The sequence below is a fragment of the Nerophis lumbriciformis genome, linkage group LG15, assembly GCF_033978685.3.
Source record: "Nerophis lumbriciformis linkage group LG15, RoL_Nlum_v2.1, whole genome shotgun sequence".
Lineage (NCBI taxonomy): Eukaryota > Metazoa > Chordata > Actinopteri > Syngnathiformes > Syngnathidae > Nerophis > Nerophis lumbriciformis.
Window position 1 is genome coordinate 33,445,196 of NC_084562.2, and position 16,750 is coordinate 33,461,945.

Genomic DNA, 16,750 nt, shown 5'->3' on the forward strand with positions numbered 1-16,750 from the left:
TTTAAAATCTAATTTTTTTTTATTTCAACCGCCCGACCCGACCCGCGGATAAAATCTTTTTTTTTTTTATTTCATCCGCCCGATCCGCGGACTCCGCGGTTGTGCCCGCAAACCGCGCATCTCTAATGTATATATATATATCAGTGACGTGCGGTGAGGTTGATGGCTGGTGAGGCACTGACTTCATCACAGTCAGATTTACAAACATATGAACCCTAAAGAGTATCTTATTCACCATTTGATTGGCAGCAGTTAACGGGTTATGTTTAAAAGCTCATACCAGCATTCTTCCCTGCTTGGCACTCAGCATCAAGGGTTGGAATTGGGGGTTAAATCACCAAAAATGATTCCCGGGCGCGGCGCCGCTGCTGCCCACTGCTCCCCTCACCTCCCAGGGGGTGAACAAGGGATGGGTCAAATGCAGAGGACAAATTTCATTACACCTAGTGTGTGTGTGTGACAATGATTGGTACTTTATCTTAACTTTAACTTTACACATACAAACTGTAGCACACAAAAAAGCACATAAAAAAAAAAAAACGTTATTATGGTCTTACCTTTACTAATAAATGAAGTCCATGCGCCGCTGTTGTGCTGGATTAATGCACCCCCTGACGGGAGTGTTATATCAACTAAAGCCCTCACTTAAACTTTCCACGTGCAAGATTGAATCTATTTAAAAAAGTGTAACCGAGGGTTTATAAATGTCGCCTATACTGTATGAAACTACAAAATAACAAACACGGAGGCTCCAGTTTACACGAGGACCACTTTATTTACCTTCTTTCAAAAACCTCCGCTCCACTCCAACGTGTCATCACTTCCGCTCTTAGCGCCTTCAAAATAAGAGCTCAAGGCATATACTGTATAACAGCGCATAACAGGAACTTAACATCACAAAAAGGAAAGCCCATAAAAATAGGTTACAAAAGTTATTTAATAAGAAGCCAAAAAGTGCAAAAACAATAATGTTCGTGTTGGAGGAGTTGTGAATTAGGTACACCTGCAGTCTGCAGGTGTACCTAATGTTGTGGCCCTGCAGTCATTCACAACTCCTGCAACACGAACATTATTTTTTTGCACTTTTTGGCTTCTTATGAAATAACTTTTTTAAATAGGTTCAATCTTGCACGTGGAAAGTTTAAGTGTGGGCTTTAGTTGATATAACACTCCCGTCAGGAGGTGCATTCTACGGCGGGGGTGCAGGAGGCGGGATTACTGCGAGCCTCTGCCAGTGCGTCTTTTGCAACCGTTTTATGATCGCTCAGCACAAGAAATACGTTACACACATACAGTTGTATGTATATATATATATATATATATATATATATATATATATATATATATATATATATATATATATATATATATATATATATGTGTACATTATATACCTCAGCTAACTAAAGTATGGAAATGTATAATATAGTTCATATAGCAATACGGTCTCACTGCACAGCAGGCCAGCAGTTAGCCGAGTCCGCAATCCATGTTGAGGCACAACGCAGTGACGTGCCTCAACTGGCTGCTGTTCAGCGCACCGTCTCTTCTCAGTATTTGAACGGCAAATGTGAAAATTCAGCGATTTAAATAACAATTATCTAAAACTGGTGAAGTTAAATGGAAAATAACTTTATAGTATAATCACTGGATACATATAACAATTTAATAAAATGTTTTTCTTCTTACATTTTTTTTCTTTCCATGATGGCAGGTGAGGCCCCGCCTCACCTGCCTCTAGTGACTGCACGTCACTGAGTCGAGGTGATCTACCTCACATATATATATATATATATATATATATATATATATATGTGAGGTAGATCACCTCGACTTGGTCATTTATTAAGTAATTGATTAACGTTGAAAAACGTATTGGGGTGTTACCATTTAGTGGTCAATTGTACGGAATATGTACTGTACTGTGCAATCTACTAATACAAGTTTCAATCAATCAATCAATGAATGCCTACTGAGCCTATGGTGCTGTTAAGTTATTGTGGCTCAATTTGCCTTCATTTTTTTTTATTTTAATGTATTATTATTTAATATATGTTATTGTTTTAGTTGTTTAAGAGATATTCCTGGCTCTGAATTTGCTCATTGCTATTTTTATGTTTTTGTGCATTATTTGTTGTCGTCGTCATTAAACGAACAGGTTACTCATCAGTTACTCAGTACTTGAGTAGTTTTTTCACAACATACTTTTTACTTTTACTCAAGTAAATATTTGGGTGACTACTCCTTACTTTTACTTGAGTAATAAATCTCTAAAGTAACAGTACTCTTACTTGAGTACAATTTCTGGCTACTCTACCCACCTCTGCTGATGACACCCAACTCTACATACCCCTAAAGCTGACCAACATGCCAGATTGTAGTCAGCTGGAGGCGTGTCTTAATGAAATTAAACAATGGATGTCCGCTAACTTTTTGCAACTCAACGCTAAGAAAACGGAAATGCTGATTATCGGTCCTGCTAGACACCGACACCGATTTAATAATACCACCTTAACATTTGACAACCAAACAATTACACAAGGCGACTCGGTAAAGAATCTGGGTATTATCTTCGACCCAACTCTCTCGTTTGAGTCACACATTAAGAGTGTTACTAAAACGGCCTTCTTTCATGTTCATAATATCGCTAAAATGTGTTCCATTTTGTCCACTAGCGACGCTGAGATTATTATTCGTGCATTCGTTACATCTGCGGTCCCCTCCAAGGTTTCTCATTGTTATCCCATTGGGTTGAGATTTTTCTTGCCCTGATGTGGGATCTGAGCCGAGGATGTTGTTGTGGCTTGTGCAGCCCTTTGAGACACTCGTGATTTAGGGCTATATAAGTAAACATTGATTGATTGATTGATTGATACTTGACGTTTAGGAATATTAATCAATCTATCAATATAACGATCAATCGTTACATACTGTGTACAGCTCCACTAATGGACATTGGAGTGCTACTTTCAAAGGCAAAATTAAAGTTTTGCTGGAAACATAATTTTATATGGGACTTTATTGTTTTATATGTATAGTACATGTTCCAAAAAGAAAAAAGCATAAAACACAGTAGTTTTTAAATATACTAAATGTAAAAAAGGGAATAAATATTCAAAATAATCTAGTTTGGTTGCGCCATCATGAGCGCAACACAAGGTTGTAAAAGTTTCAACTACAATTCTAAATAAGATGTCAAAAGCAATCTGAAATCAAATACACACAGCTTAAAGATTGATCAATACCTATTTATGATGATTTATCAAAATATAAAAGAAATATACCTGAACAGAACGCTCATGATGGTTACACCAAAAAGTAACGCTATGAATCGCGTTTTTGGGGCATTTTTATGCTATTTCCAAGCATCTCCTTTATATTATCGTTGATTTTAAACGGTCAAACTAATGCATATTATATGTGCATGCCCTAGTAAACAAAAAAAAGTCATATTTATTTTGATTGTTACATTTTGAAGTACATTTGTGCAGGTGGGTGCGAATGTACCCATTACCAGAGCTGTACACTACTGGTAACCTCTGTGATCTGAAAAATTGTTTGTCTGCGTTAGCGCTTATAATAACAATATCGCCAATACTTGGTAAATATTCAGGTCACGAGATGTAAATGAAGTATTTGTTGGGGGTTTTGGATGTTTTTAGAGGGCTTTATGGACGGAGTAGATGACCCCCATTAGCTTCATTGTTAGCCACCTCGTACTTGTCGTAATTACGACTTAAAATGCATAAAATAACAAAGTGTGTGCTGACTTACATAAAATGACAGGCACATTTTTTTTTTTTTTTAAAGTGTTCCTTATTACCAATGCAAAAACTTTGAACACAGCTGCATTAGAAACATAACCAAATAGAAGTCAATGACCAGATGCAGACTCAGCAATATACTTGACATATAGGAATATAAATCAATCTATCGATCAATTGTTACATACTGGTAACCTCTCTGATCTGAAAAATAGCTTGTCTGTGTTAGCGCTTGTAATAACAATATCACTAATACTTGGTAAATATTCAGGTCACGACATGTAAATGAAGTATTTGTTGGGGGTTTTGGATGTTTTAGAGGGCTTTATGGACGGAATAGATGACCCCCATTAGCTTCAATGCTAGCCACCTCGTACTACGCGTATTTACGATTTAAAATGCATAAAATAACAAAGTGTGTGCTGACTTACATACAATGACAAGACAAAAAAAAAAAAAAAAGTGTTCCTTTTTATCAATGCAAACACTTTGAACACAGCTGCATTAGAAACATAACCAAATAGAAGTCAATGACCAGATGCAGACTCAGCAATATACTTGACATTTAGGAATACAAATCAATCTATCGATATATCGATCAATCGTTACATACTGGTAACCTCTCTGATCTGAAAAATAGCTTGTCTGCGTTAGCGCTTGTAGAAACAATATCGCTAATACTTGGTAAATATTCAGGTCACGACATGTAAATGGAGTATTGTTGGGGGCTTTGGATGTTTTTAGAGGGCTTTAAAGACGGAATAGATGACCCCCATTAGCTTTATTGTTAGCCACCTTGTACTTGTCGCATTTACGACTTAAAATGCATAAAAAAAGAGTGTGGGCTGACTTACATTAAAAAAAAGTGTTCATTTTATCCAGTTTAAAGTAATTAAGTTTTCGTCTGACCGAAGTACAAACGCAAACTGCAGTACCAATGCAAAAAACTTGAACGCCCCTGCATTAGAAACATAACCAAATAGAAGTCAATGACTCAGCAAATAAATGTTCCCAGAACTCCTTTTAGAGTTCCTAGGAGCTGATGTCCATGTTAATAAACATCCCTCTCCATCATTGCAGTGGTACGACCTCTACTTAAAAAACCCAGCCTCGACCCCTCTCTCCTCTCTAACTTCAGACCTATCTCTAATCTTCCATACATTTCCAAAATATTAGAGAAGGTTGTCTACAGTCAGTTGTTGCCCTTCTTAGAGGATAATGGTATCACTGAGCTGTTCCAGTCCGGTTTTAAAGCCCTCCACAGCACAGAGTCAGCGCTTCTAAAAGTTTTTAACGATATCCTCCTGTCCACTGATTCTGGTAAATATGTTGTCCTGGTGCTTTTAGATCTGTCTGCTGCGTTCGACACCGTCGACCACGCCACCTTAATCACTCGTCTTGAGAACTGTGTGGGCATTAAGGGCGCCGCCCTCAACTGGTTCCGGTCGTACCTAACCGACAGGAGTTTTTGTGTAAAAGTAGACAGTTTTATGTCGTCCACAGCTCCTTTACCACATGGGGTCCCCCAGGGCTCAATCCTTGCCCCAATTTTAGTTGCGCTTTACCTTCTCCCCCTTGGTTCTATTTTTAGGAAGTACAGTATTGCATTTCATTTTTATGCCGATGATTGCCAGATTTATTTTCCCATGGCACAAAATAACACGGTTCAACGTCTTATTGACTGCCTGCACGACATCAAAGTCTGGCTTTCAGCTAACTTCCTGAGCCTAAATGAAGACAAAACAGAAGTTATGTTGTTCGGTCCAAGTCGCTCTCCCTCCCCCAACGTTGACCTCGGCACTCTGACCCCGTATCTCAGTGACTGTGTCACAAACCTGGGGGTAAAGTTTGACTCAGATTTTAAATTCGAAAAACAAATCAGCAGCGTCGTTCAAAAAAGCTTTTATCAATTACGCCAAATAGCGAAAGTGAAACCGCTTCTATCAAGACATGATCTTGAGAAATTAATCCACGCTTTTATCTCGACTCGTCTTGATTATTGTAATGCCCTGTATGTTGGCATTAGCCAGGCCTCCCTCGCCCGCCTGCAGCTCGTGCAGAACTCTGCTGCTCGTCTGCTAACACAGACCCGCAGACGTGAGCACATCACCCCTATTTTAGCGTCCCTTCACTGGCTCCCTGTGCGTTACCGAATACATTTTAAACTCCTTTTATTTGTTTTTAAATGTCTAAACAACCTGGCGCCAACCTATCTCTCCGACCTCCTTCAGCCTTACTGCCCCACCCGATCCTTAAGATCAGCCGATCAGCTGCTGTTGACGGTCCCTGACACAAGGCTGAAGCTTAGAGGTGACAGAGCTTTCGCCGTTGCTGCTCCCAAGCTCTGGAACGACCTACCCCTGAGTGTTAGACAAGCCTCCTCTCTTCCTGTTTTTAAATCTCTCTTAAAAACATACTTTTATTCCATGGCTTTTAACACTGAGTGATATCCATCCTGCAATGGCGCCCCATAATACACCTGCTGTGATCCTGTTTTTATGTTTTTATTAATTCTATTTTAATTATTTATTTTTTTATCGTGTTCTGTTTGTGTTGTGTTGTGTTTGCTCGGTACTCGTTTTATCTTTTAACCTGTTCATTGTACAGCACTTTGGCTACCCCTGTGGTAAATTTTAAATGTGCTCTATAAATAAAGTTGATTTGATTTGATTTGATTGTCTGAGGATTTCAAAAAGTCGACTTCGTCCTGAAGACTCTTTCTTGGTGCTGAAATGACTGGATTAGCTTGATTCCTAGAACTTAAGTGGTGTGTGAGAGCAAGACAGCACATGATAATAATGACAGCTTGCTTACCCTTGAGACAGTCAGGTCCGTCATCAGCTGTTCGAAGGCCCGCGTCTCTTCTGCCTGCTTCTGGTTGTGCAGCGCTATCTTCTCGCTGAACTTCCGGGGGTTTGAGCCCCCTGTGCCCGGGGAGCCGGACATGCTGCGCCCTTCAACTACTTTGGAAAATTAAAAAAAAAAAAATGATAGTATTTATCTTCCAAGATCTTTCTGTGGGTGGTACTCCATCAAAAAGTCGACTTATATCCGATTGGTATGTATGGATGATGTGTATTGGGAGGGAATAAAGAACTTGTCACAACTGAGTTAATCAAGCATTTGCCCGCAAGTTATGACTTTAAAAAAAGTTGATATTGTTATCTGTCAAAGCTGTGAAACATAACATGGACGTGAGCAGGCTAGCAAGTAGCTGCGCTAGCTAAACTGACTGAGCTTTCACATCCACCTGTAACCTTTTCACGCACTTAACACAAATGAAAAAATGACGTCGACGCTCTAATTCGACACACGGTTGGTCAACATACATCCGACTGAATCGTCTCTAGATGGTTTCGCTTAAAATAGTCAACAAAAGTAGTATGCTCCGTTAGCCGAGAGCGTGCTAACAGTTAGCTCAGCTCGCCAGCCAAGTTGTATTTTCAACAAGTGTCCGTGGTTCTTATCCGGAGTCCTTCAGTGTTGACTTGCTTTAAAAAAAAACGCCTTTTTCCACGATCACGCAAGCGCTCACACTCGAAGCAAAGGCACAGTCCTCGGATCCATACTTTAACCGACAGATGACAGCGGAATGGAGCCTCGCGTTAATCCACGGGCAGCACGGCAGACTTCAAACTCCGACCCGACGACCCCAAGAACATAAACACTCAACTCCGAGGCTTGAAACTCATCCCTTCCTCACGGATAAACGCTTAATTCTTCTGAAGTGTCTGCTTGCCGTGTCACCATTTTAATCGTGGCATGACAAGCCTTGTTACGGCAACTCTGGTCCGATGGCTTTTTTATCTTACAGAGAAAAACATTGCCTCCTTAAATTCTAACCACTGCCCTAAAAGACCACACGGGGGCGACAAAATCCTCCACCAGGATTACAGCGTTTAGACATTCAACTTGGTAAATACAAAATTAATATATCCATCCTTCCATCCATCTTCTTCCGCTTATCCGAGGTCGGGTCGCGGGGGCAGCAGCCTAAGCAGGGAAGCCCAGACTTCCCTCTCCCCAGCCACTTCGTCCAGCTCTTCCTGTGGGACCCCGAGGCGTTCCCAGGCCAGCCGGGAGACATAGTCTTCCCAACGTGTCCTGGGTCTTCCCCGCGGCCTCCTACCGGTCGGACGTGCCCTAAACACCTCCCTAGGGAGGCGTTCGGGTGGCATCCTGACCAGATGCCCGAACCACCTCATCTGGCTCCTCTCGATGTGGAGGAGCAGCGGCTTTACTTTGAGTTCCCCCCAGATGGCAGAGCTTCTCACCCTATCTCTAAGGGAGAGCCCCGCCACCCGGCGGAGGAAACTCATTTCGGCCGCTTGTACCCGTGATCTTGTCCTTTCGGTCATAACCCAAAGCTCATGACCATAGGTGAGGATGGGAACGTAGATCGACCGGTAAATTGAGAGCTTTGCCTTCCGGCTCAGCTCCTTCTTCACCACAACGGATCGATACAGCGTCCGCATTACTGAAGACGCCGCACCGATCCGCCTGTCGATCTCACGATCCACTCTTCCCTCACTCGTGAACAAGACTCCGAGGTACTTGAACTCCTCCACTTGGGGCAAGATCTCCTCCCCAACCCGGAGATGGCACTCCACCCTTTTCCGGGCGAGAACCATGGACTCGGACTTGGAGGTGCTGATTCTCATCCCAGTCGCTTCACACTCAGCTGCGAACCGATCCAGTGAGAGCTGAAGATCCTGGCCAGATGAAGCCATCAGGACCACATCATCTGCAAAAAGCAGAGACCTAATCCTGCAGCCACCAAACCAGATCCCCTCAACGCCTTGACTGCGCCTAGAAATTCTGTCCATAAAAGTTATGAACAGAATCGGTGACAAAGGGCAGCCTTGGCGGAGTCCAATCCTCACTGGAAACGTGTCCGACTTACTACCGGCAATGCGGACCAGGCTCTGGCACTGATCATACAGGGAGCGGACTGCCACAATCAGACAGTCCGAAACCCCATACTCTCTGAGCACTCCCCACAGGACTTCCCGAGGGACACGGTCGAATGCCTTCTCCAAGTCCACAAAGCACATGTAGACTGGTTGGGCAAACTCCCATGCACCCTCAAGGACCCTGCCGAGAGTATAGAGCTGGTCCACAGTTCCACGACCAGGACGAAAACCACACTGTTCCTCCTGAATCCGAGGTTCAACTATCCGGCGTAGCCTCCTCTCCAGTACACCTGAATAGACCTTACCGGGAAGGCTGAGGAGTGTGATCCCACGATAGTTAGAACACACCCTCCGGTTCCCCTTTTTAAAGAGAGGAACCACCACCCCGGTCTGCCAATCCAGAGGTACTGCCCCCGATGTCCACGCGATGCTGCAGAGTCTTGTCAACCAAGACAGCCCCACAGCATCCAGAGCCTTAAGGAACTCCGGGCGGATCTCATCCACCCCCGGGGCCTTGCCACCGAGGAGCTTTTTAACTACCTCAGCAACCTCAGCCCCAGAAATAGGAGAAAAATCCACATATTAGTCAAGAGAAAAAGGAAAGGAATTAACGAAATAAGGGCACAGGACAGGAAGTAAAATACCACAAAAAGTAAACAAGTCCAAAACAGTCACGAGGGCGTGACAGGATGCCCCCTAAATAAAACAGATTCCAGATGTGAAAAGGAAAGAAAAAAACATAAGCAAGTCCGAAACAAGAGAAGGCGGGAGAGGACTTTGGTTTGGTGGCGGGTCGCGAATCTGCGGCCTCAACGCCTGGCCGGTGTCGTGCGAAATTTTGTATGGCGGAAATATTCTGTATCTCCTGCCGCGGGAGTGCGCATGGGGGCGGAGCTCTGTGCCTTGTTCAGACAGCGGCAGCACTTCCGTGTTATTAGCGATATCAATAAACATACTTGCCAACACTCCCGATTTTTCCGGGAAACTCCCGAATTTCAGTGCCCCTCCCGAAAATCTCCCGAATTTCTCTTGATTTTCACCCGGACAACAATATTGAGAGCGTGCCGTGATGGCACTGCCTTTTAGCATCTTCTTTTTCTCATACAAACAGCGTGCCGACCTACTCACATGTCGTATGCAGTTCCTACAGCACACACACAAGGGACTGCAAGACATACTTGATCAACAGCCATACAGGTCACACTGAGGGTGGCCGTATAAACAACTTTGACACTGTTACAAATATGCCCCACACTGTGAACCCACACCAGACAAGAATGACAAACACATTTTGGGAGAACATCCGCACCGTAACACAACATAAATGCAACAGAACAAATACCCAGAATCCCTTGCAGCCCTAAGTCTTCCGGGCTACAATATACACCCCCGCTACCACCAAACAAAGCCCCCCCTCTCCACGCATCTCCCGAATTAGGAGGTCTCAAGGTTGGCAAGCATGATGATACATGTGGATTATTACGGTCATGTTTTGTTCAAAATGTTGTTGGTGTAACATGCGACATTCCGACCTGAATAAATGCTTTTGACGTGTTGTATTTGTATTCACATCGCTGCTTCTCTGTTGTATACGTGTCATGCTGCAGAGCAGTTGGTCAGCCTGCTATTTTCTGCAAACTACATTAATAACATCCTGTTATTTGGTTTATTAGTTATTTCATCTTCTGATAGATTATAAAAATAACACCAAACACTACAGAGTATACTCAATTCCATGTAACAAAAAAAACCAAATACATCAATCAATCAATCAATGTTTATTTATATAGCCCTAAATCACAAGTGTCTCAAAGGGCTGCACAAGCCACAACGACATCCTCGGTATAGCCCACATAAGGGCAAGGAAAAACTCACCCCAGTGGGACGTCGATGTGAATGACTATGAGAAACCTTGGAGAGGACCGCATATGTGGGTAACCCCCCCCCCCTCTAGGGAGACCGAATGCAATGGATGTCGAGTGGGTCTAACATAATATTGTGAGAGTCCAGTCCATAGTGGATCCAGCATAACAGTAAGAGTCCAGTCCACAGTGGGGTCAGCAGGAAACCATCCCGAGCGGAGACGGGTCAGCAGCGCAGAGATGTTCCCAACCGATATACAGGCGAGCGGTCCACCCCGGGTCCCGACCCCGGACAGCCAGCACCCCATCCATGGCCACCGGATCTGTGTGTCTCCCCTTCCACAAGGGATAGGGGGGAGCAGAGGAGAAAAGAAAAGAAACGGCAGATCAACTGGTCTAAAAAAGGGGGGCTATTCAAAGGCTAGAGTATACAAATGAGTTTTGAGATGGGACTTAAATGTTTCTACTGAGGTAGCATCTCTAATTGTTACCGGGAGGGCATTCCATAGTACTGGAGCCCGAATAGAAAACGCTCTACAGCCCGCAGACTTTTTTTGGGCTCTGGGAATCACTAATAAGCCGGAGTTCTTCGAACGCAGATTTCTTGCCGGGACATATGGTACAATACAATCGACAAGATAGGACGGAGCTAGACCGTGTAGTATTTTATACGTAAGTAGTAAAACCTTAAAGTCGCATCTTAAGTGCACAGGAAGCCAGTGCAGGTGAGCCAGTATAGGCGTAATATGATCAAACTTTCTTGTTCTTGTCAAAAGTCTAGCAGCCGCATTTTGTACCAACTGTAATCTTTTAATGCTAGACATAGGGAGACCCGAAAATAATACGTTACAGTAATCGAGACGCGACGTAACGAACGCATGAATAATGATCTCAGCGTCGCTAGTGGATAAAATGGAACGAATTTTAGCGATATTACGGAGATGAAAATACATGTATATTATGTCAGAAAATATGTACGTCCCTCAAGCTATGGACTAACATCATGTGGATTATATGTACAGACTTGGCATTGTACAAAACTTGTGAAAATTTGTACTCACTTTATTAATGACAAAAAAAGTTAGTAGGGAATACATAATATTTCAGCATATGTCTGTGCTGCCATAAAATATACCCCCCCCCCTATTTTCCTAAATTGATGTACTAACATGTGTTTTATTCTGTAGAAACTTAGCATCATCAACAACAAAACTTGTGAATTCGGACTCATGTTATTAATCACAAAAAAAGTTACATAATATTTATAATCATTAACATCGCTAATAACACGAAAGTGCTGCCGCTGTCTGAATAAGGCACAGAGCTCCGCCCCCAAGCGCGCTCCCGCGGCAGGGGACACAAAATATTTAAGGGATACAGAATTTCGCATGACACCGGTAACGTGAACCCGAAGCCAGCGGGGAAGAGATTGGTGCTGACAGCGAGCGTTACGCAGCTGGTGAGGGGGATTCAGGCCGGTCGGTGCGTGACGGCTGTGGGAGCACCTGTACAAGTACTAGGTGGCGCTGCGGCTGTTATGCAGGGCGCCGTAAGGTGGGCCTCCACAGCAGACGAGGGCCAGACGGGCTCTTCTGTTGTAGGCAAGCAGGCTGCTGGACTGGAGTTCAAGTAGGCTGCTGGGTCGGAGGTCTAGCAGGTAGTGTAGTCTGACTCACGGGGGACGTGGCTGACGACCGACGGAGGACCCACTTGAGGAGAGGTTGGTGGCGTCATTAGAAGACCCACTGGAGACGAGGCGGGCAGCCGTCGTCTATGGCTTACATGAACCACCTTACTAGAGGATGAATGCCGGCTGTCACTATGGAAACTCCCAGAAAAGAGGGGTGGGTGAGAGGGAGCTTGAGGAGAAGCTGGGGAGTTCGCCCATGTGGCCAAAAGGTCGAAAAAGCAGCCGGCAAGACAGCTCCTCCAAATGACCAAAAGGCTGGGGGACGGGAGTCTCTGCGAGGTCACCACAAGGTCAGTTCATTTGGTCAGAAGCTAGAAACGCAGCTTTGGCAATGTGACCCCAGACCACAGGCAGATGATAAGTTAAATAATCCATCCATCCATCCATTTTCTACCGCTTATTCCCTTTGGGGTCGCGGGGGGCGCTGGAGCCTATCTCAGCTACAATCGGGCGGAAGGCGGGGTACACCCTGGACAAGTCGCCACCTCATCGCAGGGCCAACACAGATAGACAGACAACATTCACACTCACATTCACACACTAGGGCCAATTTAGTGTTGCCAATCAACTTATCCCCAGGTGCATGTCTTTGGAAGTGGGAGGAAGCCGGAGTACCCGGAGGGAACCCACGCAGTCACGGGGAGAACATGCAAACTCCACACAGAAAGATCCCGAGCCCGGGATTGAACCCATGACTACTCAGGACCTTCGTATTGTGAGGCAGATGCACTAACCCCTCTGCCACCGTGAAGCCCCAAGTTAAATAATGTTTCTTTAATAAACCAAAGAAACACAAGAGTGATTGGGAAAAGAGAACAAAAGAAGGAAAGTGCTAAAATAAGTCACAGAACTTATTCGGATGATCATTAGGCATTCGGACAATCAGGTGTGAACGTGTGCACGGAAAGTGGAAGTGAAATAACAAAATATGGGCACAGGACAGGAAGTAAAACACCACACACGGGGAAAACCTCAACATAAGTCCAAAGGCGTGACAAGGGGTGTCCAAACTTGTTCCACGGCAGACATAATGAAGGATGATACAAGACCCGCTTTGATGCTAAAACCAATCCAATGTTAACCTAACCAAACAAACCATCAGTATCTTAACACATTGGTGTAATATTTTTAAATACACGTCAATAATAATGATTTTTTTATATGCCCAGAGCCAATAAAAAGACACTTTGGACACCTTCCTGGGAAACTTATCAAGGAGCTTTTTGTATTATTAGGTCCATCAGTGCTAAATGTTATAAACTTATCACTTTCCTCTGGCACTGTTCCCCTAGCATTCAAGAAAGCGGTTATTCATCCTCTGCTCAAAAGACCTAACCTTGATCCCGACCTCATGGTAAACTACCGACCGGTGTCCCACCTTCCCTTTATTTCGAAAATCCTCGAAAAAATTGTCGCACAGCAGCTAAATGAACACTTAGTGTCTAACAATCTCTGTGAACCTTTTCAATCCGGTTTCAGGGCAAATCACTCTACGGAGACAGCCCTCGCAAAAATGACTAATGATCTACTGCTAACGATGGATTCTGATGCGTCATCTATGTTGCTGCTTCTTGATCTTAGCGCTGCTTTCGATACCGTCGATCATAATATTTTATTAGAGCGTATCAAAACACGTATTGGTATGTCAGACTTAGCTTTGTCGTGGTTTAACTCTTATCTTACTGACAGGATGCAATGCGTCTCCCATAATAATGTGACCTCGGACTATGTTAAGGTAACGTGCGGAGTTCCTCAGGGTTCGGTTCTTGGCCCTGCACTCTTTAGTATTTACATGCTGCCGCTAGGCGACATCATACGCAAATACGGTGTTAGCTTTCATTGTTATGCTGATGACACCCAACTCTACATGCCCCTAAAGCTGACCAACACGCCGGATTGTAGTCAGCTGGAGGCGTGTCTTAATGAAATTAAACAATGGATGTCCGCTAACTTCTTGCAACTCAACGCCAAGAAAACGGAAATGCTGATTATCGGTCCTGCTAAACACCGACATTTATTTAATAATACCACCTTAACATTTGACAACCAAACAATTACACAAAGTGACTCAGTAAAGAATCTGGGTATTATCTTCCACCCAACTCTCTCCTTTGAGTCACACATTAAGAGTGTTACTAAAACGGCCTTCTTTCATCTCCGTAATATCGCAAAAATGCGTTCTATTTTATCCACTAGCGACGCTGAGATCATTATTCATGCGTTCGTTACGTCTCGTCTCGATTACTGTAACGTATTATTTTCGGGTCTCCCTATGTCTAGCATTAAAAAATTACAGTTGGTACAAAATGCGGCTGCTAGACTTTTGACAAGAACAAGAAAGTTTGATCATATTACGCCTATACTGGCTCACCTGCACTGGCTTCCTGTGCACTTAAGATGTGACTTTAAGGTTTTACTACTTACGTATAAAATACTACGCGGTCTAGCTCCGTCCTATCTTGTCGATTGCATTGTACCATATGTCCCGGCAAGAAATCTGCGTTCAAAGAACTCCGGCTTATTAGTGATTCCCAGAGCCCAAAAAAAGTCTGCGGGCTATAGAGCGTTTTCTATTCGGGCTTCAGTACTATGGAATGCCCTCCCGGTAACAATTAGAGATGCTACCTCAGTAGAAGCATTTAAGTCCCATCTTAAAACTCATTTGTATACTCTAGCCTTTAAATAGCCCCCCTGTTAGACCAGTTGATCTGCCGTTTCTTTTCTTTTCTCCTCTGCTCCCCTTTTCCTTGAGGGGGGGGGGGGGGCACAGGTCCAGTGGCCATGGATGAAGTGCTGGCTGTCCAGAGTCGGGACCCGGGGTGGACCGCTCGCCTGTGCATCGGCTGGGAACATCTCTGCGCTGCTGACCCGTCTCCGCTCGGGATGGTGTCCTGCTGGCCCCACTATGGACTGGACTCTTACTATTATGTTGGATCCACTATGGACTGGACTCTCACAATATTATGTCAGACCCACTCGACATCCATTGCTTTCGGTCTCCCCTAGAGGGGGGGGGTTACCCACATATGCGGTCCTCTCCAAGGTTTCTCATAGTCATTCACATCGACGTCCCACTGGGGTGAGTTTTTCCTTGCCCGTATGTGGGCTTTGTACCGAGGATGTCGTTGTGGCTTGTGCAGCCCTTTGAGACACTTGTGATTTAGGGCTATATAAATAAAGATTGATTGATTGATTGACCTTGTGGCGTGTAGACACGTCTACAGGTTCATACTGAAGAACATCCTTCAGTTCAACCTACATGGTCTGAATACAACTTTCCTAACAAGGATGACCGACAGCAAATAAAATATAAATAAACGCACATTTGTCAACATTATCGTTATTATTTGAAAACGTGTCCAATTTACACGTTGGGATAAACACATTCTATTTTGACACATGTGAGCCAAATTCACATCTAAAAGGCAAACTAAACAAAGAGTGTTGAACCTTGATGTCTAATTAGTGTGAACAAAATGGATGGATGGACTTCCAAAAGCACAACATATTGCAATTTAGTTCTGAGCAGCAGTCAGAAAAAGATGACAAAGGCATTTTTAAGCCACATTAATTGCTTCTAAAAGTATAGATGGTATACAGTGGCATTTGCTGCAAGAAATAATATACATATATGCAGGATAAAACTAAGTGTAAAATGCATTTTTGTATGAATGAAGTTTCCTGCACATTGGTCTGATCGCATATTTAATGAAAACAATTAAATAGATGAATTTAAGCTAGCATTAACACTGGAAAATAGCATTTATTGCCGGTCTCCACTTCTTAAAATCAGACATTAACGTAAAATATATGAATTTCAATCCTTGTTTACATATTGCCTAACACATTATATCCCCCTTTAAAAAATCCATAATATAATATACAGGTAAAAGCCAGTAAATTAGAATATTTTGAAAAACTTGATTTATTTCAGTAATTGCATTCAAAAGGTGTAACTTGTACATTATATTTATTCATTGCACACAGACTGATGCATTCAAATGTTTATTTCATTTAATTTTGATGATTTGAAGTGGCAACAAATGAAAATCCAAAATTCCGTGTGTCACAAAATTAGAATATTACTTAAGGCTAATACAAAAAAGGGATTTTTAGAAATGTTGGCCAACTGAAAAGTATGAAAATGAAAAATATGAGCATGTACAATACTCAATACTTGGTTGGAGCTCCTTTTGCCTCAATTACTGCGTTAATGCGGCGTGGCATGGAGTCCATGAGTTTCTGGCACTGCTCAGGTGTTATGAGAGCCCAGGTTGCTCTGATAGTGGCCTTCAACTCTTCTGCGTTTTTGGGTCTGGCATTCTGCATCTTCCTTTTCACAATACCCCACAGATTTTCTATGGGGCTAAGGTCAGGAGAGTTGGCGGGCCAATTTAGAACAGAAATACCATGGTCCGTAAACCAGGCACGGGTAGATTTTGCGCTGTGTGCAGGCGCCAAGTCCTGTTGGAACTTGAAATCTCCATCTCCATAGAGCAGGTCAGCAGCAGGAAGCATGAA

At 43.4% G+C, this 16,750-nt stretch overlaps 1 protein-coding gene across 5 annotated transcripts in view; it reads right to left on the reverse strand.

Annotated features, from left to right (window-relative positions):
* The window catches only part of crtc3 (CREB regulated transcription coactivator 3), a 133,848-nt gene extending 126,285 nt beyond the window's left edge, over window positions 1-7,563 (reverse strand). For all 5 annotated transcript variants that reach the window (XM_061975076.2, XM_061975075.2, XM_061975074.2 and 2 more), the window contains exon 1: window positions 6,579-7,563. In XM_061975076.2, coding sequence (XP_061831060.1) covers window positions 6,579-6,710 — 132 coding nt within the window. In that variant the 5' untranslated portion in view covers window positions 6,711-7,563. The remainder of the gene's footprint in view (window positions 1-6,578) is intronic.
* Between the last annotated feature and the right edge of the window lie 9,187 nt (window positions 7,564-16,750).